Source organism: Lactuca sativa, chromosome 6 (genome assembly GCF_002870075.4).
Source record: "Lactuca sativa cultivar Salinas chromosome 6, Lsat_Salinas_v11, whole genome shotgun sequence".
Classification (NCBI taxonomy): domain Eukaryota; kingdom Viridiplantae; phylum Streptophyta; class Magnoliopsida; order Asterales; family Asteraceae; genus Lactuca; species Lactuca sativa.
The window spans coordinates 191,510,116-191,536,768 of record NC_056628.2 but is presented as its reverse complement, the minus strand read 5'-3'; the positions used below and the strand labels follow the sequence as shown (position 1 = coordinate 191,536,768).

At 39.2% G+C, this 26,653-nt stretch overlaps 3 protein-coding genes across 5 annotated transcripts; 1 reads left to right on the top strand and 2 right to left on the bottom strand.

Annotated features, from left to right (window-relative positions):
• LOC111879659 (kinesin-like protein KIN-7N) lies at window positions 1-4,387 on the top strand. Of its 3 annotated transcripts, none has more exons than XM_023876119.3 (18): window positions 1-258; window positions 339-428; window positions 635-753; window positions 844-957; window positions 1,031-1,112; window positions 1,209-1,276; window positions 1,361-1,423; window positions 1,539-1,681; window positions 1,773-1,875; window positions 1,954-2,034; window positions 2,152-2,220; window positions 2,322-2,381; window positions 2,461-2,556; window positions 2,710-2,994; window positions 3,071-3,154; window positions 3,259-3,396; window positions 3,472-3,648; window positions 3,841-4,387. In XM_023876119.3, exons 1-18 carry the CDS (start codon window positions 99-101, stop codon window positions 4,264-4,266), a joined length of 2,358 nt encoding a protein of 785 aa, XP_023731887.1. In that variant the 5' UTR covers window positions 1-98; the 3' UTR covers window positions 4,267-4,387. The 3 variants fall into 3 exon arrangements, with proteins under 3 accessions (XP_023731887.1, XP_023731886.1, XP_042751917.1); XM_023876118.3 differs by having other exon boundaries at window positions 3,065-3,154; XM_042895983.2 differs by having other exon boundaries at window positions 3,065-3,154; window positions 3,472-3,763; window positions 3,841-3,978.
• A 4,201-nt stretch (window positions 4,388-8,588) lies between these two features.
• On the bottom strand, window positions 8,589-14,913 carry LOC111879625 (pre-mRNA-processing protein 40A). Its single transcript, XM_023876087.3, has 27 exons — window positions 14,710-14,913; window positions 13,755-14,042; window positions 13,588-13,644; window positions 13,445-13,521; window positions 13,285-13,354; window positions 12,438-12,490; window positions 12,269-12,326; window positions 11,995-12,173; window positions 11,843-11,915; window positions 11,671-11,769; window positions 11,514-11,582; window positions 11,371-11,448; window positions 11,188-11,274; window positions 11,051-11,085; window positions 10,845-10,950; window positions 10,690-10,770; window positions 10,480-10,572; window positions 10,330-10,383; window positions 10,120-10,236; window positions 9,940-10,038; window positions 9,800-9,847; window positions 9,602-9,694; window positions 9,425-9,532; window positions 9,284-9,348; window positions 9,096-9,198; window positions 8,916-8,999; window positions 8,589-8,804 (listed from the first exon to the last, which is right to left on the bottom strand). Exons 1-27 carry the CDS (start codon window positions 14,740-14,742, stop codon window positions 8,697-8,699), a joined length of 2,415 nt encoding a protein of 804 aa, XP_023731855.1. The 5' UTR covers window positions 14,743-14,913; the 3' UTR covers window positions 8,589-8,696.
• A 129-nt stretch (window positions 14,914-15,042) lies between these two features.
• On the bottom strand, window positions 15,043-25,149 carry LOC111879644 (uncharacterized). Its single transcript, XM_052765129.1, has 2 exons — window positions 24,046-25,149; window positions 15,043-15,117 (listed from the first exon to the last, which is right to left on the bottom strand). Exons 1-2 carry the CDS (start codon window positions 25,147-25,149, stop codon window positions 15,043-15,045), a joined length of 1,179 nt encoding a protein of 392 aa, XP_052621089.1.
• Window positions 25,150-26,653: the final 1,504 nt, after the last annotated feature.

The following is a 26,653-nucleotide window of genomic DNA, read 5'->3' as shown; positions in this document are numbered from 1 at the left end:
GAAATCAAATAGAAAAACTTGTATCTCTCTACATCCCGCCTATACACCCGATCGGTCAACAAATATCTCAGATCCAGCTCAATCAATCCTTCACAGAAATGGAGAAAATATGCGTAGCAGTGAGAGTGAGGCCACCCGTGAAATCAGACGAGGATTCCAATTCCAATTGCAGTCACTGGAAGGTAGATGACAACCGTATTTCTCTGCATAGGTCTCTATCCGGCACCCCTCTTCCCCCTGCTCTTTCTTATGCTTTCGGTACATAAACAAACCCTTCGTTTTCTTTCTTTCTTTTATCTATCAATTGGATAATCTTATGTATATGTGTTTATACGCAGATCATGTTTTCGACCAAAATTGCTCCAATTCTAGCGTTTATGACCTCCTTACCAAGGACATTATCCATGCTGTCGTTGATGGATTCAACGGTAATCCTTAGCTAATCCTGATTTTGTATGAAATTCAATGCTTCCTCTTTTTTATTCCACTTCCTTTTAACCTGGATGATACTTGATTATTGTGCTGTGTTACTGCATCTCTCACTCTGAACCTGTTCACCTTCTATGAATCGACTAAGTTCTGTAGTTACTGATCATGAAAATTAATTTGGAAGCTAATAACTGTGCAATTTCAGGCACTGCGTTTGCTTATGGACAAACAAGTAGTGGAAAAACGTTTACAATGAATGGGTCTGAGAATGATCCGGGAATTATTCACAGAGCTGTCAAAGATATTTTTGCCAAGATTGACATGGTATATGACTATATTCTTATAATTTAACTAGTATATCTTTTCTTTATAAGCTTTATAAGCCTGTTCCTAAAATACAGTAAATGTTTGCAGTCAACTGATAGAGAGTTTCTCATTCGAGTCTCATACATGGAGATCTATAACGAAGAAATCAATGATCTTTTTGCTGTTGAGAATCAGAAACTTCAGATTCATGAGAGTTTGGAGGTGAATATGGATTCATACAACACATTCTATACTCTACACATATGTTCTTTTACTAATGTATGCTATTTTCCAGCGTGGAATATTTGTTGCAGGACTTAGGGAGGAGATTGTTAATAATGCTGAGCAAGTTCTAAAGCTCATTGAAATGGGAGAAGGTTTGACTTTTGAGACTAATTTGAGATTTTATTGTAGCATCTGTTTTAATTGAGTTAACTCAGACTGTATGTATATCTGAAACCTACTTCTTTCAGTTAATAGGCACTTTGGTGAAACTAATATGAATGTCAGAAGCAGTAGGTCCCACACAATCTTTAGAATGGTACTATGTCTTGCAGTTTTCTCTTTCATATATATTATATATTTCTTTTATAATCAATCCATTTAAATGATGTTTACATCTCAGGTGATTGAAAGCAAGGGGAAAGACTCAACTAATTTGGATGATGCTATCCGTGTTTCTGTCTTGGTTTGTAACTTTTTTATTATCTATAAACTTATTATAATGATTTATATGATCAAAGTTATAAAGTTATATATCCTTATATTAATTTCATGAGTTTTCTTGTTTTATCTATTACCAGAATTTGGTAGACTTAGCTGGATCTGAAAGGATTGCTAAAACTGGAGCTGGTGGAGTTCGGTTGAAAGAAGGAAAACACATCAACAAGAGTTTAATGATTCTTGGAAATGTCATCAATAAATTGAGTGAAGGCGCAAAACAAAGGTTTTATTTATTTATTTATTTCTACACATCTTGTTTGATTAACTAATTATATAACTGAAACAATAAGAAATGATTAAATTTTATTTTTCAGGGGACATATTCCTTATCGTGATAGCAAACTCACTCGTATCCTTCAACCTGCACTTGGTGGCAATGCAAAAACTTCTATTATTTGTACTGTGGCACCAGAAGAGGTAATATATAAATATATAAATATATAAATATATCATGTTCATGTTTATATTTATTTAACTTCAAGTCTTGTGTTATAGGTTCATGTAGAGGAAACAAAAGGGACCCTTCAGTTTGCAAGTAGAGCTAAACGTATCACCAATTGTGTCCAAGTAAATGAGGTATGTCTTATTATCTTATATCAGCCTTATGTTTTTATAAAAAGATTGTTCATTTTTTTAATTTTATTTTGTGCACGCATTTAGTTGTTGGAGCTAAATACTTTTATTTTTCTCTAGATTTTGACGGATGCTGCGTTATTGAAGAGACAGAAAATGGAGATAGAGGAATTACGCATGAAACTTGAGGTGGACTTAATCTTTATCTTTTTTTTTTTTTTTTTTTTTTTTTTTAAGTAGTGTCATCGACATTAGAATTGAAATATGATAAAAACTTTTTTTTATAATAGGGATCTCATGCGGGGGTGTTGGAGCAAGAAATCTTGAAATTGAGAAATGACATGCTCAAGGTAGAGTGTATATTTTATATTTTATATTTTATATTTTATCTTTTATATATATTTTTTTGTTTTGTTTCCCATTTATCAGTATGAGCTAGAGCGTGAAAAGCTTGCTATGGAATTAGAGGAGGAGAGGAAATCACACAGAGAACGAGAACAATGCTCTAATGGAATTTCTTCCCAGGTAAGTTTATAAATGACCATTTTACCCTTGCATATATTCATAATTTTTAACCCATTAAGTCATTATGTCCAGATTAAGTGTTTTAACTCAATAACCTTTAGATGAAGATGTGCTTGCTACAAAGAATATAATTCTTTTTTTATTTTTTTGTAGAATGGAGAATCCTTAAGAAAAAATCTGAAAGAAGAAGCAAGTAGCACACAACAAGGAGATGCTTTTAGTACCCCAACTTTTAAACCGATTCCAAATTCATTTGTTGCTAAAAGATGTTACAATTCTACAACACCTGTATATAGTCCACTTCCAGATGCTTTTGGTGATGTTGTTGATGAAGACACGTGGTTCAAAATGAACAATGGCTTCATAGCTGACCTTGATTCAATTCGTATGACTCCACCAAAACAACTTTCATCCATCCCATCATTTGATAAAATTCAAGTAAGTTTTGATTTTCACTTTTCATTTCTTTTCTTTGTCCTTTATTTATATTCATGTCAATGTTCTTTAGTTGCAGGATTCCTCAATTGACAATTACAAAGAAGTTGAAAATCTTCGAAAGCAACTGCAACAAGCTATTGATGAAAGAAATGAATTTGAGGTTAATTTCTGTTAGTGTATTATAATTTATATATCACCATATGCTTTATTTTTATTATTATAGCTGAAGCTGAAGTGTTTAATTAATTATACACACTACTACAGAAACAGCATAAAGAACAAGTAGCACTGAACAATCAGTTGATGGAGGAGATATCTAAACTTCAAGAAATCCCTCAAAAATTGAGTGAATCTTTGGGAAACTGCAAAGCTGTAAATGAGGAAATATTCTCTACTTTTAAGGTAGTACAATGGAAAATTTCCTTTTGTCTATTTTTGACAATGAGGATGTTGAGGGTATTTATGTCTTTTGAACAGGGTTTTGCAGAAGATGAAAAGTCGGCAACTGCAAACTTGTTTTCTAAAACAAGTGAATTTGTGATGTCTCTTATGTCAAGTTTTGAAGCACAAATTTATATGGCTATGAATGGGTTTAGAAAAGCAGATGATGAAAAGGAAAGTTCATATTCAGAAGAATCCAAGAAGAAATATAAGGTAGCTGCTAATGCTAATGCTTGTTGGATACATATTCATCTATCAAGAAGTTACATGCCCATTTTCATATTATTCACCATCTTAATCTTCAGTTATTATCTCTCCTAGTTTCAAGGTATTATATTATTATTATATCATATTTTGATTCTTTGTAACAATAACACAATAATTGTAATGTAAACATGATTTTAGGATTGCACATTGGAAACACAAATTACTTGTTGGAAGAAAGAAATGAGTGATGAAATCAAATTGATCAAGGAAAGATACGAAAACCTTGAGGAAGAGTTGGATATGAATAACCAGCTTCTAGAAGCTTCTAAAGCAAGAATCCATGGTCTTCAAAAGGAATCTCAAGTTTTATCAGAAGAAAGAGATGATTTACTTGTAACAGTTTCTGATTCTTGGAAAAGAAGTGCATCGTTGAATGAGCAGAATGAAAAGATTTTGCAGGATTTGACATGTGAGATTCAAAAAAGGAAAGATCTTGAAGATGATATCAAGCAGTTTAGTGTTGGTTTTGTTTCAAGGTACAAGTCATACAAGTTGTTCAGTAGTGAGATCAAATCAAAAGTAGAGCACTTGAAAGCTCAAAAGCCCTTTGCTCTTATTTCCTAAATCTTTTGGTTGCTCAAGTAATCTTTCATATCTTGTCTGTATGCGTTTCTATCGTGTGCTTTCATTCATGTATGTAAACGATTTCAACATTATCTAATAGTACTATTTTATTAGACATAAATGGTCCCTGTGATTTGTCAAAATAGGCACATATAGTCCAGCTTCAAGAAAATAGACAAATTCGTGTTTTGTTCATATTATATGGATCTTCCCTAAGCCGTGTTAAATCTAACTAGATAGCTGTTAAATTCTTAAGGGTAAACAACACCAATCGTGCCTCGTGCATATGCCAAAAAGCATGTTTAGTTCTTATTTTCAAAAATTAACTCAGACTGTCCCTCGTTTGGTTAATAGTTGAACGTTTCATCCTTAGTTTAAATTTATATGTTTCATCCCTTACGAGACATAAAATGACTCTTATGCTCTTTTGTATTTCCTTTTCATTTAATTTAATGTTATAATTATTATTTTTAATTTAAAAATAAAAGAAAAAGCAATAGGGCCCCACTTCATACCCCCGCCCCAACACCTTAAAACCCAACACCGACTTCCTACCTCCTCCTTTGTCAGGATACACCACCATCGGAACACCTTTGTCGCACCCCTATTCATTGTCGCAAACCGCAACCAACACCCACTTTAAACCTTACCTTCAAAATCGGAAAACCCACCTCAGTCGGAAACCACTTTCGTGCAACCTGCACCATTCAAACATCATCTATTCATTGCCTCCAAACAACAACTACCACCTGCCTTATACCACCCTCGAAGCCAACCATCTCTATCCAAATCAGTCATTGAAAACCCCTGGAAACCCTCTTAAACACCGCCTGGAATGTGATCACCTCTTCATCTCTATTGTCGATGGAGAAGATTTGAGTTCGATCTAAACCTGTTTCTCTGATCTAGATCTCTATCCTCTTCGATTTGTAAGTTTAGGGTTTAGTTGGGTTTCAATCACAGGTTTAGGGTTCTTTTTTGAGGTTTGAGTGATGACCGGTGGTCTATGTGAGAGAGCGAGAGATATCACCGATTGAATTCAAAGCAGAAGAAGAAAGGAAATTGGGGAAAGGATAAATTGCAACTTCCTTCTCTCTTATTCATCTTCTGATTTGCTGTAAATCGATAACAGTAAAAACGAGATACGACTTAGGGTTGAGTGGAGATATGAGATGGTGGTGGCGATTATGGTGTTGTTGATGATTCCACCGACGATGGTGATGTTGTTGATTCCATGTACAGTTCCTTCTTGAGTTCTAGGGTTTGATAGAGACGATCGGGGGAGGAGGAAGATCGATTGGTCCGATTTTGGTTTATCGCTTTGGGGTGAAGGTGAAGGTGGGGGTGATGGGGCTTCGCTGGCGTCGGGAGTGGCTAAGAATGGGGGGACAAAGGTAGAGGAAGATATAAGACGGGGAAGCGGGGACGGCTGGGTACTTGTATGTAGATTTATTGTTTTTTTCTTTTTATTTAATCTAAAAATAATTTAAAAAAATAAAAAGGAAATAAATAAAGGCAAAATGGTTTTTTTATGTCAAGAGGGACGAAACGTGCAGGTTTTAAACGAACAAGGGACTGTCCGAGTTAATTTTTGAAAATAGAGACTAAGGCCCCGTTTGATAGTTGCTGACTGAGAAAGTGCTCACTGGGAAAGGTCTGTCTTGGTAACAAATCCTGACCGAGTAAGAAATCATGTTGTTTAATTGTCTATCTGACTGAATGTACTGACTGGTGAAAAATGACCATTTTACCCTCCCACTTCAAATACAAACCACCACCTCAATATACTCTGGAATCACCAATTCCGGAGTTGTCTTCAATTCCAACACACAATCCATTTCCGCCTTCGGTCCCTATTTGATGCCATTGCAATCCCAATTTCATCTCAATTCTTTTCCACTTTCAATTCAATCCCTCAACACCCACAACAAAAAGCCATCATCTTTCGCTGGAATCTACAATTCCATCCTCCAAACACAAATCATCTTTCGCTAGAATCTACAATTCCATCCTCCAAACACAACTATGGAACAAGAGGCAGGTACATAACATCAAAAAATCGAAAATTTTAGAGAAGTTTAAAAGGAATCAATTTCATGAACCAATAGAAATCAATTTCAAAAATTAGACTATTCAAAACAGAAACCTTCCTGATCAAACAGGAACATAACATCAAAAAATCGAAAATTTTAGAGAATTTTAAAAGGAATCAATTTCATGAACCAATAGAAATTAATTTCAAAAATCCGATTATTCAGAACAGAAAGGGTATAAAGAAATATGTGAATAAAATTAATTCATGAATCAATTTCTGAATAGAAAGGTAAACATGCAATTGAAGGAGATGGTTTCATGAATCAATTTAAATAACGATTTTCATGAATGAGATGGTTTCATGAATCGGTTTCACGAATTCATGGATCAATTTCAAAAACGATTTCATGAAATTGGTTTTATGAATCGATTAAAGAAGAAGAATAGAGGCCTGGAAGAGGAGAAGACATACCTGATGAGAAGAGGAGAAGGAGTCGATCGGTGGGGGGAAGGGGCGCAGAGGCGTGAAAGAGGAACGTAGGGAAGGGCACAATTGGTAACGCTTCCTTCTTTCTCGGTCAGTCGTTGGTTTTCTTCTTACCGAGCCTGAGCCTTCTTTTCGAGTTAGATGGGTCAAGATTGATTTACCAAACAAATTTGGCTGGCCAAGTCAGCAAAAATTGTCTGACCCAATCCAGTCAGATGCATAATCAATCGGTTTCACGAATTCATGGATCAATTTCAAAAACGATTTCATGAAATTGGTTTTATGAATCGATTAAAGAAGAAGAATAGAGGCCTGGAAGAGGAGAGGACATACCTGATGAGAAGAGGAGAAGGAGTCGATCGGTAGGGGGAAGGGGCGCAGAGGCGTGAAAGAGGAACGTAGGGAAGGGAACAATTGGTAACGCTTCCTTCTTTCTCAGTCAGTCGTTGGTTTTCTTCTTACCGAGTCTGGGCCTTCTTTCCGAGTCAGATGGGCCAAGATTGATTTACCAAACAAATTTGGCTGGCCAAGTCAGCAAAAATTGTCTGACCCAATCCAGTCAGATGCATAATCAATCGGTTTCACGAATTCATGGATCAATTTCGAAAACGATTTCATGAAATTGGTTTTATGAATCGATTAAAGAAGAAGAATAGAGGCCTGGAAGAGGAGAGGACATACCTGATGAGAAGAGGAGAAGGAGTCGATCGGTAGGGGGAAGGGGCGCAGAGGCGTGAAAAAGGAACGTAGGGAAGGGAACAATTGGTAACGCTTCCTTCTTTCTCAGTCAGTCGTTGGTTTTCTTCTTACCGAGTCTGGGCCTTCTTTCCGAGTCAGATGGGCCAAGATTGATTTACCAAACAAATTTGGCTGGCTAAGTCAGCAAAAATTGTCTGACCCAATCCAGTCAGATGCATAATCAATCGGTTTCACGAATTCATGGATCAATTTCAAAAACGATTTCATGAAATTGGTTTTATGAATCGATTAAAGAAGAAGAATAGAGGCCTGGAAGAGGAGAAGACATACCTGATGAGAAGAGGAGAAGGAGTCGATCGGTGGGGGGAAGGGGCGCAGAGGCGTGAAAGAGGAACGTAGGGAAGGGCACAATTGGTAACGCTTCCTTCTTTCTCAGTCAGTCGTTGGTTTTCTTCTTACCGAGCCTGAGCCTTCTTTCCGAGTCAGATGGGCCAAGATTGATTTACCAAACAAATTTGGCTGGCCGAGTCAGCAAAAATTGTTTGACCCAATCCAGTCAGATGCATAACAAACAAGCTTTAAATGTGTTTTTTAGCATATGCACAAGGGACGATTGGTGTAATTTGCCCAATTCTTAATAAAATGACCTTTTTACCTTTCTTTTTTCCTTTTTAGTATCTTTTTGTTTTTAGACTTTTATTTTATTAATTTCTTTATTATCAAAATAGTAACGGCCTCACTTCACCCCTTACATAAAAGGTCATGAAGATATCCATGATTATGCTATTCATGAAGACGTGGCATTCATGAGAAACCAAATATACTAGTTGGGCCTTTAGAGCACATCAAGTACCAAGAAAGAGCAATCCAAAACAATCACTTTTAGCAGCCATTTGTTGTTTTCAAAATTGGAATTACATGCTTCCATAGAAGGACCATCTCCACAATATCAACAAAACACAAAGACCGAGTTTGTCTATCTTTTTGAAGTTGGACTATATTCGCTAAATCATAGGGACCATTTATGTAATCTTGTCTGTTTATTATTGATTTTTGATCTATTGTATTATATATATTGCTTTTCTGGATAAGAACAAGTCAATTTCAAAAACTAAGTTTTACTTTAAACCAATAACAATTTTAAATATTCTATGGTTTAACAAAAAAAAGGAATATTATATGCTTAAAAACCTAAATGATGAAGAAGAATCTAGCAAATTTCTCCATCTTCAAGCTCCTCCTCATGATCATGAACATGTTCACCATCATCCTTGTGTCTTTTATGCTTGCTTTCATCATCGGATTCATGCGAAACATGCTACATAAATTATAAAAAAAAACACAATAATAATTTTATAAAAAAATGGCATGACATAGAGGTAATATATAATTGTATATTATATATATCCATCAAACAAAAACCAATTACCTTTCTTGACTTTCTGTGGTCAATGGGGCTTTGACCATGTTTCCTCTCTCTGTCTTTACCCTTTTCTTTTTTTTCCCTTTTCATCTGCAAACATTAAGGGGTAGAAAGTGCATTAGAAAAACCACATTATTATTATTATTATTTTTAAATTACCTCCCAATGTGAATGTGAGTTAATTACCTTTTCGTCCTCCTGTTTGTGTTTGTTGTCTGTTCCCTTCTCCACTAAACGAGCAACATATTCCTCAAAAGCCACTTGACAAAATTTCTCATCTCCAATAGATCTAAATCCATGTCAAAAAACAAGACAATTTTACAAAATTTTATTCAAAAATATATTTCTTGATATTGAATAATAAAATACCATACCTATACACATTACTTTCCTCAAAAAGTTGCTTGCAGTCCTCCCATGTAGAGCTTGCATTTATTTCCTATGAAGATCATTCACAAATCAATCAAGTTTTATAAAATTTTATTTATACTCAACCTAAACCCTAATAAATATACCTTGATGTTATCCAATAATTGTGTGAAATCTTTGGCAAGATTCCTTCGCCTTTTATGTTCTTTCTTCTCTTTCTCTTTAGCCCTCTTGAGTAGGTCCTCAAATACAAGCTAAAAAAAATAATAAAATCACAAATTGTTGGAAGAAGTTAGTGTATTTGGAGAATCAAAGAATTAAACCTGTAAATTTATATCTGATAAAGGTGGAGAGATGATGTCATCTTGAATAGCATCCTTGAAATCTTTAAATGTCCATGTTGCTGCAACACTCACCTTTCAAAAAATATATAACAAGAAAATGTAAATCACAATCAACAAATAAATAAATAAATAAATAAAAAGAAATGCAGATACCGAAACATCATAAATAAATCCTACCTTCTTTATCTTCAAAGCATCTTTCACACGTGTCTTATCATCATGGTACTGTCAAATAATAAAAATATTTAGAAACTACTAATACCATAATAATAATAATAATGCTTTTAAATAAAACAATATTAAATAATAATGAGTACCTTTTTCTCCAATTCTTCAGCAACATCCTCAAATAAATCTTTTGCTGTTGCGCCACTTGTATTTGAAGCAACTGCATGATAAGCTTCAGACTCCTTAACCTACAATATTTAATATAAATAAATACAATATTTATTTAACTATTTTATTTTAGACTTTATTTGATTTCAATTTTCAACTACCTTCTGAAAATAGTCAACCCATTGGGTATTGACTGTAAGCATGCCAGAAACCACATGTTCTTCCATCATCTTGCTAAATTCATCACGGTTTTTGCGCTCCATTTTCTTTATTTCTTCCTTCAAAAATTAAATCAAAAATAAAAATTTAAACTATTTAACAAGTAAATGACCTTGTATTAAATAATTATAGCTTTCAACTTTCAAGCTCACTTTTTTTAACTTCCTCTGTTCATCATCTTCCTTCTCTAGCTCACGGATGTATTCCTGTAATAATAATCATAGACATTAATATTATCAGTTTCCTAATATAGTAATAAGAATTTTTTTTTTTAAATAATAAAAGTGTGACAATTTATTTACCTGGAAAATCTCTAATCGATCAATTTTTTCAAGGCGTGAACATCTTTCATCATCTTCTAACCAATCTTTAACTTTTCGCCACTGAGTGTCCACCTGGATTTTTTATTTCAAAAAATATATATATAGATTTTGAAGTTATAACATCAAACATCAATCAACATAAATAAATGCCCAATCTTATGATCCATTCGAATTTCCAGCAATACTTACTTTAATAAAGCCACAAGTTTCAAGAAAATGTCTGTACTCTAACCTATTCTGACGTTTCTCCTCTTGAAGTTTTGCTCTTTCCTGAAGGTGGTTAAAAGGGTATTTAAGTAATTATAGCAAGAATTGAATTCCAGAGCCACATGACATGAACTTACTTTCTTCTTAAGATCAACTAAGTAGTCTTGAAAAAGATCTTCACGTTCAGAAGGTCTTTCTATAGCCTTATAACGTTTATCATCTTCAAACAATGCTATAGCCTTGCTGCTTTAAACAAAATTAATATAATGGCAATATTGTAATATATACTAAATCAAAATTCTATACAAAAATCATCTCTCATTACATGAAAGGTAAATTTTACCTCCATCTCATTGATGATGTTAATTCCTTAGACTCCTGAAAGTGATTTAAAAAAGAACAACATACAACCATTAGTTATCTATGCATGTATATATGTATGCATGTATGTATGTGTACGTATGTAAGCATGTGACATACTTCCAACATCTGCATGAATTCATCTTTTGCTTTTTTCAGCTTCAAGCGCTTCTCTTCAGCCTCCAATTTCTTTTTTTCCACTAGGTACTATAGAAACACAGAAATCAGAAATCAGAATGAAGATTTTTCAACTTTTTTTTATAATAAAAGGAGAAAAATGATGCTATGAATGTAAAATTTTACCTCATTAAATGCCTGTTTACGTTCACCAAGTGTTTTTAATGCGCCATATCTTTTATCATTTATGATTACTCTCATTGCCTGACATGTCAATTTCATGGTCAATAAAGTTGACTTACAAAAAGTCAATGAGAGTTATTTGATACCTGTTCCCAACTCCAATCAGCTTCAAGATTTGCAGATTCCAGTAAAGATCTGAAGGCAAGTTTTGCTTCCTAAAAAGTTATTGTAGGTAGAAAATTAAAAACAAGGAGAAAGAAAGAAAAATTGAAAAGGATTAATTGAAAAAATTAGCATTTTTACCTTCTTGTTTGCATATAACAAGGGTTCAGCATCCATTACTTTTTCCTCTAATAGTGTTACATTCACTTTCCCAACATCTGATATGTCCTTTTTTGCTTCCTGCAAACAGCAACAACAATCTCAAAATTGATTAAATAAACAATTAATGTGAAAAGAATGAATTTTTTCATACCTTGATATCCTGCATTGAAGCTTCATCTAAAGCATTAGCAACATCATTTGAGGATGTAATCTCCAAGTTTGTCCTACATTATTTCCATATTTTCAAATTATACATAAACAAAAACCCCAAAATGCTGATATAATCATTTCATAAACACTTACTTTGGAGATGAACTTGTGTTGACTAAAACACTAGGAGCATCATTGACTGTTGGAGAAACAGGAGAGTGAGGCTTAACTGCCACCACAGGAATGGTCAAACAACTGTCATTGACTGAGCTTCCAGAACTTAAAGACTGAGAGCTTCTAGAAGCTTCTTTTTCAGCCTGCTCACGAGCCATCTGTGCATAAAAAACAAAAGTTAGAGCAGAAGGAGACAAAATAAATGTAAAAATGGCTGTGAAGATGGAAAAATGGAATAATTCAAAATAAAAACCTTCAATTCGTCAGGTATTGTCCATTTAGATTGCTTTGTTTCCTTGTTGTAGTAATATCTGCATACATGTATATTATATATATTAAGTACAAAATAAGTGTATTGAAGAGGAAAAAAGGTATACATTCCGTAAATCTTTAAAAGTTGAAGAAATATAAGCAGAAAATACCTTTTACCCTCTGCAGTTGTGAACTCTTTCCAAAAAGTGGAAGAATCAGCCTTCTGCAAAAGCCAACAATGAGTGATACTTCATACTAGTAACCTAATTCTTAACAACAAAGATAGTTATTTAGGAAATCATAAATAGCAAAAAGAAAAAAAAAATGCAACTCTCTTTACTAAACTAATGCATCATTTAAGTTGCATGAACCAAAGTTCTCTAGCCTATAGTGTAAGAAATGTGAACAAAGTAGATTCCTTAAGAAGATCAAAAACACAATCATGGAGGAACCTAAATTAAGAAACTCTGAAAGACCATATTCTAAGATTAATGTCATAAATGGGTAACAAACTATTTTTGTTTTTAGTAAAGATCATTGTCTTTAAAAAAAAATTACAATCACAAGGTAAGCAAATGGAATGTTTTGTACACAAAATAGACTGATATGCCATTAAAATAAGGGTATTATGTAAGATGCATGTATTAATTTCAAGTATCAATATCAACATTTTAAAAAGATCATGTAAGAAATTTCTCCTAAATGTAATTAAAACATGTGTAATAGCAATTTGTTGCCTGCCTTGAGAAACTGAGTGCGCCTTCAAAGTTCAAAGTGAGCATACTTCCTCAAGTTGCCATGGGCATCTACAAACATTGAAACATGCAAAGCAAAGGAGAATATATATATATACAACTCAATTAATGTAAATAGCAAGAAGCTCAAACTCCTCTTAAAGAAACAAATATTTATGTTAATTCAAGAAACAAGAAATGATTTGGAAGTCAAATGAGATGTGCATAGAAAAAGTGAAAAACTACATGTCAAAAACACACAGGTCGAAAGCATATGACTAACCTCCACAGGTGTCATCAACTCCAATGGCTTCTCCCATGAAGACATTTTTGTTCTCTTGTTATAAAAATATCTGAAAAGTATTCCAAACACTAAAGGGTTTTACATATTTGAGATATATGAACTTAAAAATACAGATGATAAAGAGAAATATTAATTCTACCTTCTTCCATCAGCAGCAATAAACTCTTGCCAATCAGATGATGCCTCTTGAAATACATTCGGAACGTTCATCGCTTGCTACAAGAATAAAAGATATATTTATCGTGTAATAAGCAAACACATGAGAAATATTTATATATATACCTGATTTGAAGAAGCATTCATTGCATTTTGTGGGTGCCCAAATGATGATGTAATAAACTGAAACAAGAGTACAATAAAAATGTAGATTTTTTTTTATTATAATAAACAAATAAATGAAAGTAGGTTGTTGTTTCTTGTATTTAACCAAAAGGGTACACAGGTCTTACAGTAAATGAAGAAGATAATGGTGCTCCAGGACCAGTTAAACCAGGGAGATGAGTGTTTGTAGTTGCAGAGTTCTGTGAAGAAGATGTACAAGTCATATTTGGATGCTGCATATAAGGCATTGGTGGTGCTATAAATGATGATGTGGCATTGGCAGGCTGACTGGGCCTGGGCCATGGAGACATTTGCTGATGTGGCTGAGAAAACTGTGGTGGCTGACTTTGACCAGGAGGCATGCCTTGTCCCATTGGACGAAATTGCCCTTGCTGAGGTGGAACCAAAAACCGAAACTGCAACAAAGTAAAACCCTCAATATTCATCTATTTGAACAATCTATCAAGATTCAGGGGCAATATAAATTTTAGTGAGTTTCCATATATTTAGAAGAATAAATGAAGCTTAAGATTTTTCTTACGTTCCTTAATATTGCAAATTCACATCGTTGAAAATCATAGAATAAGGTAAAGGGCAAAAAGTAACTGTTCCTTGTTTATGAAAAATGTGAAGAGAAAGAAGTATAATTCAGTTACTTTGGTGGTTGTTATTTCTCAGTGAAGATGTTAATTGTGATATTATATGGCGAAGGGGGTGTTGCGTTGTATCCTACATTGGGGTTTTACAAACATTTGCTGGTGAAAATCCAATTGTAATCTCCTCACACGCATATATACCGATCGAATGATGAAATGCTACTTGTATTCATGTTTTTGATTCGCTATATACACATACACCCCCTGCGAGTGTTTTTCATACGCCCTCCAACGATCAAGAACTACAGAAGAGTTCCGATTGGAGTTCATTGTCGGAGAAAACGCAAATACAAACAAGTTTACTCCGATTACCAGGTTTAAAGCTCCACATATTCCTCTAAAGACGAGAAAAGATTGTATTTGAACTAGTTTCTTGCGGAATAGAGTGGATATGATGATGAAAAGCAAGTGTGTAAGTATTAATCACCTGTGAACTGGGATTGTGGGGGTAATTAGCCATTGTTGACAGTGGAGAACAAAGAGTATTAATACGGATGGGCCCTCAACGATTCACGGAATCGACGACCTCGACTCTCAAGGGATCTCGTTGATCGTAGTTGCAAAATTGTAAAACTTGGAATCAAGTAACCAAAGCGCCTTGATGATGCGGATGAAAAATGACCTACTGTCGTTCGTGTATATATCTTTACTACGGTGTGAGAAATTGTTTATTGCTAAACAGATAAAAAGAAAACTAAATGTGCTATTATTTTAGTAAAAAAAAATTTCAACTTTAAATAATTAATTATAAATTTAATTATCATCGTACAACAAGTGAGATAGCAAACGGGCAACAAGCTGCGCCGCTAAGCCTTTTTGTATAGCAAAGCCCAATCTTTTAAAGATTACATTCATAGAACTAGGGGATATACCATTGCAATGCATAATCCGTTGTACTCTATTAAGAAGCTCTACCGCATCCGGTGCGAGGAAACCAAACATATCAAACGCAAATGGTATGAACACGTGTTGATTTTCCATACACGATTTCTCATGTTTGTTGACTTTGCCTGTAGCAGCTTTTAAAGCAGTCAGTCCTGTCGTGAAACCCCCCCGCCCTCAAGCCCACGAGAGGGGATATCCCTGTAAGGTCCCCCACATGCATGTTTTCCTCCGACCCATCCAAAAATCAAAATGTCAGCCGGTCTAAAGGTTGACCTTCCTTCTGTCGGGTCAGTCAAGAAATTCACAGGTGCCTCTTTCTTAGCGGAAACTCCTGCACGCTTAAATATATCGAACAAAACATCTCTGACCATATCGTGTCTGTATTTGAACCCTGTAATTCTTTACAGTGAACTGCATGCTCTCCAAAGGAGTCCAAACATGCCTTACGACACATCGGACATATCTCGTCAGCTGGGAATATTGGAATCATGAATCGATATTTGAGGATAGTACGATACTCCACATGAGACATATGTTGGCCAATCCCATCTATAGGGTAGCAAGAAGAAAATCTTGGGCATGTGGTGCATGTAAGCATTGGAAAACCGCTTTCTGACGGGCCGTCATGTCGAGATGAACTTCCATATCTTGGACAATTTTACGAAAAAGGGCACTCGCTAGCGTACTCTGGGATTTTGGGGGGGGGGGGGGGGGGGGCGGCTGTAAAGTCCCAAAATCCAAGACAAAAAATTTCTTTTAATAAAACATTACTTTAAAGCAAAGTCATCATTCCAAAATATAATCAGAGCATTAATTTCCAAAACACATGTTCCTTATCAGAGTAAACATTCTCAGGCTATCTAATCTATGGTGTGTGCCATGCGATCACCCCAAGCTCTTCCCTAACTTGGGTCTCGCCCCTGATCTGCTGCTAATGAGATGTGGAACACCATCCACACTCTGCTATTGGTGAGTTACGGGACCTCGCTCACCCTCACCTCCCTAACAGGCACATACAAGTATAACACAGACGACAAGTATAAACTATCGCGTAAACCATTCCTTGGGCACCCGCCTGTTATCATTGGACCTCGTCCTGAATATCATACTAGCATACTGTGCCTAGGGCTAACCCCCGGGTCTTCTACTCATGACTACATGGGTCGGCATTGTGGCCGTAGACCCATTCACACAAAGGGAAACTCACCTGCACTTGTTGAACTTGCTGATAGCTCCTCTAGCTGCTGTCCGGCAACTCTCTGAACTCCTGCTCCACTAGTTTGCCGAGCTACCAATATCAATGCAACACTTAGTATAACTATCCCCCGGAAGTCAAGTAAGTCAACTCTGGTCAAAGTCAAAGTTCTGGTCCAGGTCAACCCTACTCGCCGAGTCTACATACTGACTCGCTGAGTTCATATGCTCAGAATCCTTCCATTCGCGACTCGACTCGCCGAGTCAGCCCATGACTCGCCGAGTCTACCGATTTGCGAGTCCTGACCTGTCTGTCTCACCGAGTCTCCCCTCGACTCACTGATTCGAGTCTCAACTCGAAGGGTTTGGGGTTTCGCGACCTGACTCGCCGAGTCCAAGAACAGACTCGCCGAGTACAAGGCAATCTTTATCTGACTCGACGAGCTGTTCATCCCACTCGTCGAGTTCCTCCAAATCTTCATTCCACTTGTCGAGTCCACTCAAAGGACTCGCCGAGTCCATACAGATCTTCATACATGCAGAAGACTTTTGAGTCATGCATGGACTCCAAACTATAGATCTACCCTTCCCAAGCCTATTCCTCACGTAAAGTTGCAAACTTTACGTGTAGAGAAGGAGATCTAGGCTAAACACACCATAAACTAGGGTTTAAGGCAAGGAGGCTCTACAATCAACTCAAGGACAGTTACTTTATGCATCACAAGGCCAAAATATGCTTAGATCCGAAGTAGCAACTTCAGATCTGGCTTCCAACTCAAATGGATAAGTAATCATGGCTAAAAAGCCCCATAACTCCCAACTAGAATAGATCTACATGAAGGAGACGACTTAGTACCTTCAATAACTCAGAAAGGTTTCACAAACTCCAGATCTAAGGCCAATCCTTGAAGCTTCAATGATTCCCCTCTTCCTTATTCCTTCAAATCACCCCAAAAATGGCTTGGAAGCTTGAATGAGCAACAATGGGGCTTAGGGTTCGGTGTTCTGGGTGAAAGAGGCAGTAAAGAAACCCTAGGGGAAAGAATGAGACGTTTAAATAGGCTCCAAGTCTCGGATTTAGGGTTTTCCTCGTTCAAACCAGACTCGCCGAGTCTCCTTGGCCGACTCGCCGAGTCGGTCACTTACTTCTTGACCCGAATCCCGCTCGGACTCATCGAGTCGTCCCTTAAACTTAGGGTTTTCTTTCCTTTCTTGGCCCTCCTGACTTTGGGTGTTACAACTCTCCCCCACTCAAACTAAACTTCGTCCTCGAAGTTTGCTATGGCCAACTACCTGCGATCTGCTTCCAAATACCCTACTAATTGATCCAACTCCAGCTGCCTACCTTCGCTGGTATTTCACCCGGTCATTCCGACTAACATTAATCCTTGTGGATAATAATCTCGGGTCAACCCTAACCCTGAACATTCTAGAAACACAACTTACTCAACCGAAAATCCTTCTGGTACTCACCGAGTACTGCACTGAACCCATAGGGGTTCACCCCTCCTTTCCTTGCGCGATTTCCTTGCCTTCCCAAGGCGATGCTCCATAACCAACTATTTCCTCTGTCATTGTGAAGATCCTACCTTCACCAAACCATTACTCCTGCTACTATCAGTACGAGTCATTATCGCCAGTATCCACATGGCATTTCTTTCTACTATAATTTGGTGTCGAGCACCCCACGATCAACTAACTGAATTCCACCATTCACTGCATACCCGCACTGCTACTGACTGCAATTTCTGTTATTCCTCATCTGCCTTCCGGATGACTGAGACCACCCTGGTCCCTACCGTCCTACCAATATCTGGACTACCGGTTTCCCCTGGTCGCTAGTCCCCACATAACTCCTAGTTGCTCCCAGCGAACTAACTGCATTGGACCGAAGTCTGGAACTCACTGAATCATCACATAGCATAACATGTCAACTAGCATGAACACATATACTGCATACTGCATCGGACCATAGTCTGGAACACATAACTCATACCATATATGCATCATAAAGACACCAATTAACTGCTCAATCTATTCTGCCATTCAGGCACAACAATCCTGGGATTCCCCGATCCCTTATCTTGACACTAAGGTCCCTACCAGATCCCACTCGTGCTGCTAAAACTCACGGGCCTCGCCCACGGGTCTCACCCGCCTCTATCCTTCTAATCTTACTTGTCTAGCCACTCTCGTTTGGGCCTCACCCACGGGTCTCACCCAACCATACTACTGAGCGACCCTACTCTCAGGTCTCACCTATACTGCTCCTATCATACGGGCCTCGCCCACGGGTCTCACCCAACTATATCCTGGAGCGGCCTCTCCCACGGTCTCACCTCTCTAGGGCTATACAGGCAAACTCCCTATCATTCTCCTCCACTACCCATTCATGATCCTTATCTGATCACTAGGAGATAAGGGCCTCGCCCCAACTCCGCCAATGAAGCTACTATGGAATGCTACGGCTGCCCCATAGTCTTACAACACTTTCCACCACTGACTGCTAGTGAATGCTACGGCTGCCCCGTAGTCTTACAACACCTTCCACCACTAACTGCTAATGAATGCTACGGCTGCCCCGTAGTCTTACAACACTTTCCACCACTGACTGCTAATACGAAACCACCCTGTGCTATCAGTTCTCAAGATCCTTCTTCTGACCCACTCGAGTCATACAGGCGATCCTCCAACCTGAATTCCCAATCACATACTAACCATCATCAACACACGTACTAGCTGAGGGGGGAGTTTCTCAAACTCCCGACCCTGAACTCCTCAATCCATCAAACGAAGTGCTACTTCTGTTCCTTCTTAGAGGTCGAGTACTCATTCTGGATCTGCATGCTCTTACTTTTGCACACACAGAGGATTCTCCCCCACTTCGATCCTGCTTACCCCTTGCTGCTCAATGCTCGAAGAGAAATCCCAATCCTTGCTACCATCCCATAATCAATCTGTTGAGGAACCCCAACTTACCATAACTAGGGATCTAACCAATCCATCTCTAAACTATACAAGTTCGAACTAGCAAGACGTACCAAGTTTCTCCCAAGCATGCTGAAGTTACTACATCCTATATAGCCTTCTCCGATAGGGCACATCCCCCTAACTACCATTTAAATATCCAAGGTATGCAGATGACTTATAACTCGATCATAAGCAAGCCGCACAAAAATAAAATGCTCATACCGATAATGATGTAGAACCATAACAATACAATCATGCACAAATAAAAGAACTGAAAACGGAAGTCGCATACCTGCAACGTCCGGTGCTGCTCGTGCCTCCAAGGTAGTCATCTGAAAAGCCCTGCCTCCTAACGTAGGCGCCTTTGCACGGCCCTGACGGCCGTCTGTGATCCTCAAGGTTGCAGGAGCAGGTGCCATCACCCGTCCTGCTGAAAGCAAACTGGGGCACTGGGCCTTCTTGTGGCCTCGCTGATTGCAGTGAAAAAACATATCAAGTCTGATCTCTATGTGGTGGTAACAATACAATCCCTGCTAAAAATGACCAGTCCGACCGCACTTGAAAGTAGCCAGACTCACCACCGCTACCACTCATGCACGCGCCCCCGCGCGCCCTACCACACTTCCCGCACCGGCTGTGGTCCTGATAATCCCTCGATCTCGAATATGATCCCTTGGGCCTTTTGCCCGAGCTTGTAACTGCCTGAACCTCATCCGACTTCCTCTTTCGGATCTGCTCCAAATCAATCTCTCTCTCTCTCTCTCTCTCTATCTATCTATCTATCTATCTAGTGCGATCATATCCTCAAACGTTTTGCAACTGTACCTGCTCACAAACTGCCTGATGTCATCCCTCAACATCTCATGGTATCGGGCCTTCATCATCTCTTTGTCCGCGACATACTGCGGTACAAGAAGAGCCCTCTCCCTGAACTTGGCGGTGATCTCCGCCACAGTCTCAGTGGTCTGCGTCAAATCCTGAAACTCCCGTGCCAACTACTACACCTCAATAATTGGTGAAAACTCCGCCCTAAACCTGGCCGAGAAATCGCTCCATGTCATCACGTCCAACGCGACATCATCCCTTAAAGCATGACCAATCTCCTCCCACCAATCCCTCGCTCTGTCCTTCAGAAGACAGGAAGCGAGTCTAACCTTGTCCCCCTCGGGACACCGGCTCGTACGGAATGTGTTGGCAACATCAACCAACCATCTGCTGCTAGCGATGGGGTCCCTATCCCCATGATAATCTGGTGCCCCGCAAGCCCTGAACTCTCGAAATGTCAAAGTACGCGCTCCCATCAAAGCCATCATCTCGGTACGGAAGGTTCCCAGCCTCTCATCCAAGATCTCCAGTATACCCTCCTTGACCGTGCCAAAGATCACAGGAGTCTGGTCTAGTATGCTGCGCGTAACCTCAGCTGATATCAACTCCCTCATTCGCTCCTCGAGCTGCTCGACTCCTGAACCCGAGCCTGATCCCTCTCCGGTGCCTGATCTGCCCACTGGTCTCTCTCGCAACGTCACCATGCTGAAACATATAACACAACCGCTATCAGAATACTTATCACTGCTGCGAGACCCAACACATGCACTACCAGGTTCCCGGTCTTGTCTCAGTCTTTCCCGAATCGAGTACGGATCCTCTGCTTTCAGTAGTACAGGCCCATACTACCTTCCACATCTATCCGTACTTTCCTCAAGAACTGCTTCGACTCCATCGGGTCCCTTTTCCACTACTACTGCTCCCAGCACTATCTCATCCTAGGCTTACCCTAGGGAAACTTCTGACTCCAACCAAACCAGTCCTCAGCCGTTGAAGGCTCCTTGTGATGCCAATTAGCCATCACCTGAATACCATCACATGTGACGAGGCTCAGATAATCCTTCGAGTAAAAGACTCGTCCCTACAACGGTTGGAATCAAACAAGAGCTGCGCAGTAGGGCCAAATCCAGTACTCTGAGATTATTCAACCCTTATCACATGTGACGTGACGTATTCACCTAATGGCTAATTCCCATCACTCAGAATCCCACAATGCACCAAGCAAGCAACATTCAGACAAGGGAAAATCTAACCATAACATACTCAAGCAATCATATCCACATAGCACGAATCTGTACTAGCATGCAACACAAACTCATAAACTCAGGCATAACCTAAACAGGCTATCCTACTATTGTCTAATCAACACTATCATGCAGCTCAAAGAACATATATTAGGCACATAAGGCATCCTACCTAGATCCTTAGTCCTAATCTAGCATGTTGTTATACTAACGGACAATCATAACATAAATTGTATGGGTATTTTGGGGTACTTACTTGAGCTCGGCTGATTGCATGCAGCACACCCTTTTTCTCTTTTCAAAGTTCTTTTCTTTCTGAATTCTTTTTGCTTTCCTAAAACTGTTTCATTCTAAAAACTTCCTTTTTACAAAACTGTCTTTTTATTTTTGAAAACTTTTTATCCGACCCCCTTAGTTTGAGTTCAGGCACACCCGAGAGTATGCCCGAATCCCTCAAACGAAGGCTCTGATACCAAGTTGTAACGTCCCAAAATTCAAGACAAAAAATTTCTGTTAATAAAACATTACTTTAAAGCAAAGTCATCATTCCAAAATATAATCAGAGTATTAATTTTTAAAACACATGTTCCTTATCAGAGTAAACATTCCCAGGTTGTCTAATCTATGGTGTGTGCCATGCGATCACCCCGAGCTCTTCCCTCCGCTACCGGCAGTACCTGAAACCAAAACTGAAAACCGTAAGCACGAAGCTTAGTGAGTTCCCCCACCTTACCACATACCATGCATAACCACATACTGCACATACTGGGCCACACCCGTTATCCTGGGCCTCGCCCCCTACCTCGGGCCTCGCCCCCTACCATGGCTCCACCTGGCTTCGAGCCCCGCTCGGATACAGATCTGTTTCACTAGGCCTCGCCTGTCACAGGGCCTCGCCTACTAACATATAATAGCACATAAACATATCACATCACATAAGCTAAACACATACTAACGAATCTTGTCCTTAGGCCTCGCCTGTCTCTGGGCCTCGCCCTTGTCCTGCTACTGATGAGTCATGGAACCCCGTCCATACTCCTGTTGATAGTGAGGTATGGGCCCAGCCCACCCTCACTCCTTCCCTAACTTTGGCCTCGCCCCTGATTTGCTGCTAATGAGATGTGGAACACCATCCACACGCTGCTATTGGTGAGTTACAGGACCTCGCCACGCTAACCTCCCTACAAGGCACATACAAGTATCACACAGACGACAAGTATAAACTATCACGTAAACCATTCCTTGGGCACCCGCCCGCTATCATTGGACCTCGTCCTGAATATCATACTAGCATACTGTGCCTAGGGCTAACCCCCGGGTCTTCTACTCATAACTACATGGGCCGACATTGTGGCCGTAGACCCATTCACACAAAGGGAAACTCACTTGCACTTGTTGAACTTGCTGATAGCTCCTCTAGCTGCTGCCCGACAACTCTCTGAACTCCTGCTCCACTAGCTCCCCGAGCTACCAATATTAATGCAACACTTAGTCTAACTATCCCCTGGAAGTCAACTAAGTCAACTCTGGTCAAAGTCAAAGTCCTGGTCCAGGTCAACCTCCCAAGTCAACCCTACTCGCCGAGTCAACATACTGACTCGCTGAGTTCATATGCTCAGAATCCTTCCATTCGCGACTCGACTCGTCGAGTCAGCCCATGACTCGCCGAGTCTACCGATTTGCGAGTCCTGACCTGTCTGTCTCACCGAGTCTCCCCTCGACTCACTGATTCGAGTCTCAACTCGAAGGGTTTGGGGTTTCGCGACCTGACTCGCCGAGTCCAAGAACAGACTCGCCGAGTACAAGGCAATCTTTATCTGACTCGACGAGCTGTTCATCCCACTCGTCGAATTCCTCCAAATCTTCATTCCACTTGTCGAGTCCACTCAAAGGACTCGCCGAGTCCATACAGATCTTCATACATGCAGAAGACTTTTGAGTCATGCATGGACTCCAAACTATAGATCTACCCTTCCCAAGCCTATTCCTCACGTAAAGTTGCAAACTTTACGTGTAGAGAAGGAGATCTAGGCTAAACACACCATAAACTAGGGTTTAAGGCAAGGAGGCTCTACAATCAACTCAAGGACAGTTACTTTATGCATCACAAGGCCAAAATATGCTTAGATCCGAAGTAGCAACTTCAGATCTGGCTTCCAACTCAAATGGATAAGTAATCATGGCTAAAAAGCCCCATAACTCCCAACTAGAATAGATCTACATGAAGGAGACGACTTAGTACCTTCAATAACTCAGAAAGGTTTCACAAACTCCAGATCTAAGGCCAATCCTTGAAGCTTCAATGATTCCCCTCTTCCTTCTTCCTTCAAATCACCCCAAAAATGGCTTGGAAGCTTGAATGAGCAACAATGGGGCTTAGGGTTCGGTGTTCTGGGTGAAAGAGGCAGTAAAGGAACCCTAGGGGAGAGAATGAGACGTTTAAATAGGCTCTAAGTCCCGGATTTAGGGTTTTCCTCGTTCAGACCAGACTCGCCGAGTCTCCTTGGCCGACTCGCCGAGTCGGTCACTTACTTCTTGACCCGAATCCCGATCGGACTCGCCGAGTTCCTCCTTGGACTCGTCGAGTCGTCCCTTAAACTTAAGGTTTTGTTTCCTTTCTTGGCCCTCCTGACTTTGGGTGTTACAGGGGCGGTGTCTTTAGTAGTAAAACTGCTAAGGTCAGAATCTGGAAGCTTGTTACGAAGAGAAGCCAAGGCACCATCATAATCAGAATCCATACCATATATGCCGTTATCCCGTAAGATGTGGTCTTGCAATACCCAAGTTTGGGCCCTTGAGGCAACAAAAGCATATGGAGTAGCCTCTACTGCCCAGTATAAACCCAAACCACCAAACCTGATGGGTAAAGAAGCAATGCGCCATTGTATGTCACCAAAGAAAGGGCCACCACATACCACAATGTCCTCAATGGCCCTGCGCAACCCATTGTCAAAGAATACTGCCGCCTCCTCCATGTGAACGGGTTGACACGTCCTTAACCCAAAGAAAAGCTTAGCAATACCCATACAAGACCGAAGCTGAAGGAGCTCACTCTGAGGGTCAGACAATTGAGGAAGAAGGCATATCAAATTCACAACGTTTTCGACTCTCTTTATGGCTAATCTGCTAATGAAACTAGCATCTCTACTAACAGCTCCCCCAAGAAGTTTCACCCCTAAATGTGGCCTCCCGATGTCAGTCAGGAATAGCCCCTCACGCAGCTTCCTACCATCGCACGAGGGCCAAAAGAGCTCGGTTTTCTTGATATTCAGTTGAAGGCCCAATTTTGGGCCAATCATCGTAATGATGTCCAACGCTTTGGCCACCTCCTCCGAATCTCCAATAAGTGTGCCATCATCAAGGTACCATGCATGGAGAAGAAACTTGCAATTGTTGCTAATATTATGCAAAAGCGGGTGTAACACAAGAGCAAAGAGAAGTGGTCCCAAGGGGTCTCCTTGCTGAACCCCAGTAGTGGACCAAATATGCGTGTTGTCTAGATACAACCTTGTTGCTTGACCATAGAGGAATTCTACCCATAAGGATATAGAAGGACAGCTCAATCTGACCTCATGAAGCAATGCAGATCTGTCGACAAGGTTAAAGGCATTAGATAAATCCATGGTAAGCATGGAGAGAGATCCGTCATCATGGCGCTCGCCCAACACCATATTGGCGCTATGTAATATGGCCTCAGCACCACCCGACACCCCGACCCTGAACTGAAAATCATTGAGATACTTGGTCATTTCCTTACCAACACCTTTCATAGCCAACTTGGAAACCAAACGTCTCCATATAGTACCTACAACAATAGGTCGTATTCCCTTGTCAGGTTTTAAGAGCGGCGTGAGAGGAGCAGAGGCAACAAAATCTGCTAAACTCGAAGGGAATCTCCCCCCAATCCATAGATTAACCACATATGTAATAGCACGTAGGAGGTCGTTGGCTATAACCGAACCTTCTCCACAAACGGCATCCAAAATATGTTGAGCTCTCAACCCGTCTCTCCCACACGAGGTACCTTTAGGGAAGGATTTAATTCCCCCAAGGACATTGTCAACATCCACTACAAGGTGAGGTTTTGAAAATATGTTGTTGGGAAAGGAAGGTGGTGGCTTGTATGTATGCTTATCCTCCAATGCCTTTGTGGTATCACCCCCAAATGGAGCAACCCCCCGAAGAACATAAAACCTTCACTGCTGCTGTAAAACGTCCATCGGCAACCTTACGAAGACATTGTCTGACATTAGTAAATAGTTTTTTTATTCTTTGTAAATATACTATTGAAGAATCATCGTTGATATTGATATGTTTAATGATTGAAATTTTGTCCAATGTGAAACATATCATGAATGGTAGCTATTTTTGTTTAAATTATTAGAAAAATATTGATAACCTTTGACAATCAATCGTAAGTAGTTTTTATTAAAATAATTTTTTATATGTTATTCTTATCAACATTATTTATACAGGTATAAATTGGTTGTATGAATGATCGATCAATGAGATAACGAAAAAAAGTTTAGTGACTAAATGTGAACAAAATCGAAAGTTCGTTTCCCTCTAAAAAGTTCAATGACTAAATGTGAACAAACTTCCTATTGTATTATGTTTTAGCAAAATTATTTATTTTTGTTTAATTGTAGCAACATTTCTTGATGAAGAAATCTATGAAATAAAAAACAAAATGTAACATCCGGATTTCCAGGTATCATAATTTAAGTATTTTTCTTTTGAGTTAAGAAGAGAGACTCGACGAGTTGACGCCTCAACTCGTCGAGTAAGGTCGCGACTGATGACTCAAATTAATGAATGGACTCGACGAGTCCGCGCTGTTGGTAGAAACCCGAAATCTTTGGGCCCGAGCCATACTTAAAGGCACTTATGGCCTTCAATTGTGACTACCTTTCCCATAAGTGAGAACCCTAGCGAGCTTGAGTGTGTAGAGTGAGAGGAAAAGCTATCTTGAGCTTTTTGGTGTGATAGATCTGGACCCTTCTAGGTTCAGAGAGCCGAGAATATGAAGCTTTAGTAGGGTAAACCTTGGGGTTCGAAGTTAGGAAGTATTTATGAGATTTTTATGGTATATATAGTTACTTTCATCTTACACATAGATATGAAGTATTTTATATAAATTACGTAATATGTGTGCATATTATTTGAATACTTGCTGTCTATGTTGGATGAACGATTTTATACATGTTTTAAAAGATTTAAACGGTATATTTATTTTATATCTACAAATATGTT

Excerpts from the sequence above, each read along its gene's own strand:
- LOC111879659 (XM_023876118.3), top strand. The coding sequence starts at position 99 with ATGGAGAAAATATGCGTAGCAGTGAGAGTGAGGCCACCCGTGAAATCA. Across the intron at positions 259-338 it reads TGCTCTTTCTTATGCTTTCG|ATCATGTTTTCGACCAAAAT; the intron begins GTACATAAACAA and ends GTTTATACGCAG. Across the intron at positions 2,382-2,460 it reads TGAGAAATGACATGCTCAAG|TATGAGCTAGAGCGTGAAAA; the intron begins GTAGAGTGTATA and ends CCCATTTATCAG.
- LOC111879625 (XM_023876087.3), bottom strand. The coding sequence starts at position 14,742 with ATGGCTAATTACCCCCACAATCCCAGTTCACAG. Across the intron at positions 11,449-11,513 it reads CTGATTGGAGTTGGGAACAG|GCAATGAGAGTAATCATAAA; the intron begins GTATCAAATAAC and ends TTGACATGTCAG. Across the intron at positions 9,349-9,424 it reads AATTATTGGATAACATCAAG|GAAATAAATGCAAGCTCTAC; the intron begins GTATATTTATTA and ends TGATCTTCATAG.
- LOC111879644 (XM_052765129.1), bottom strand. The coding sequence starts at position 25,149 with ATGACCAAGTATCTCAATGATTTTCAGTTCAGGGTCGGGGTGTCGGGT. Across the intron at positions 15,118-24,045 it reads CTACTAAAGACACCGCCCCT|ATTGGGCTTTGCTATACAAA; the intron begins GTAACACCCAAA and ends AATCTTTAAAAG.